This window comes from Penaeus monodon, chromosome 30 (assembly GCF_015228065.2).
Source record: "Penaeus monodon isolate SGIC_2016 chromosome 30, NSTDA_Pmon_1, whole genome shotgun sequence".
NCBI classification, from domain to species: domain Eukaryota; kingdom Metazoa; phylum Arthropoda; class Malacostraca; order Decapoda; family Penaeidae; genus Penaeus; species Penaeus monodon.
Genome location: NC_051415.1, coordinates 32,149,947 through 32,150,154, shown reverse-complemented (window position 1 = coordinate 32,150,154; position 208 = coordinate 32,149,947). Strand labels below are relative to the sequence as shown.

The following is a 208-nucleotide window of genomic DNA, read 5'->3' as shown; positions in this document are numbered from 1 at the left end:
CCCTTGACGTTTTTTTTTCTTTCTCTATTTTCCATGCAGTGAAGGGGACTCTGGTGTGCGCGGGTTGCAAGGCGGCAAAATACTGCAGCGAGAAATGCCGATACGAGAGAAAGCTGTCACATGCCATGGTGTGTGAGGCGCTCAGATTAGAACTCATAGACCAGGTCAGGATTTGCCGCTATAAATACATGCCCTTTGAACTGTGAGG

General features: G+C 48.6%; 1 protein-coding gene across 1 annotated transcript in view; it reads left to right on the top strand.

Annotated features, from left to right (window-relative positions):
• LOC119592716 (putative protein MSS51 homolog, mitochondrial) overlaps positions 1–208 on the top strand; it is a 10,067-nt gene that overhangs the window by 4,655 nt on the left and 5,204 nt on the right. Inside the window, exon 3 of the mRNA XM_037941651.1 lies at positions 40–164. Coding sequence (XP_037797579.1) covers positions 40–164 — 125 coding nt within the window. The remainder of the gene's footprint in view (positions 1–39; positions 165–208) is intronic.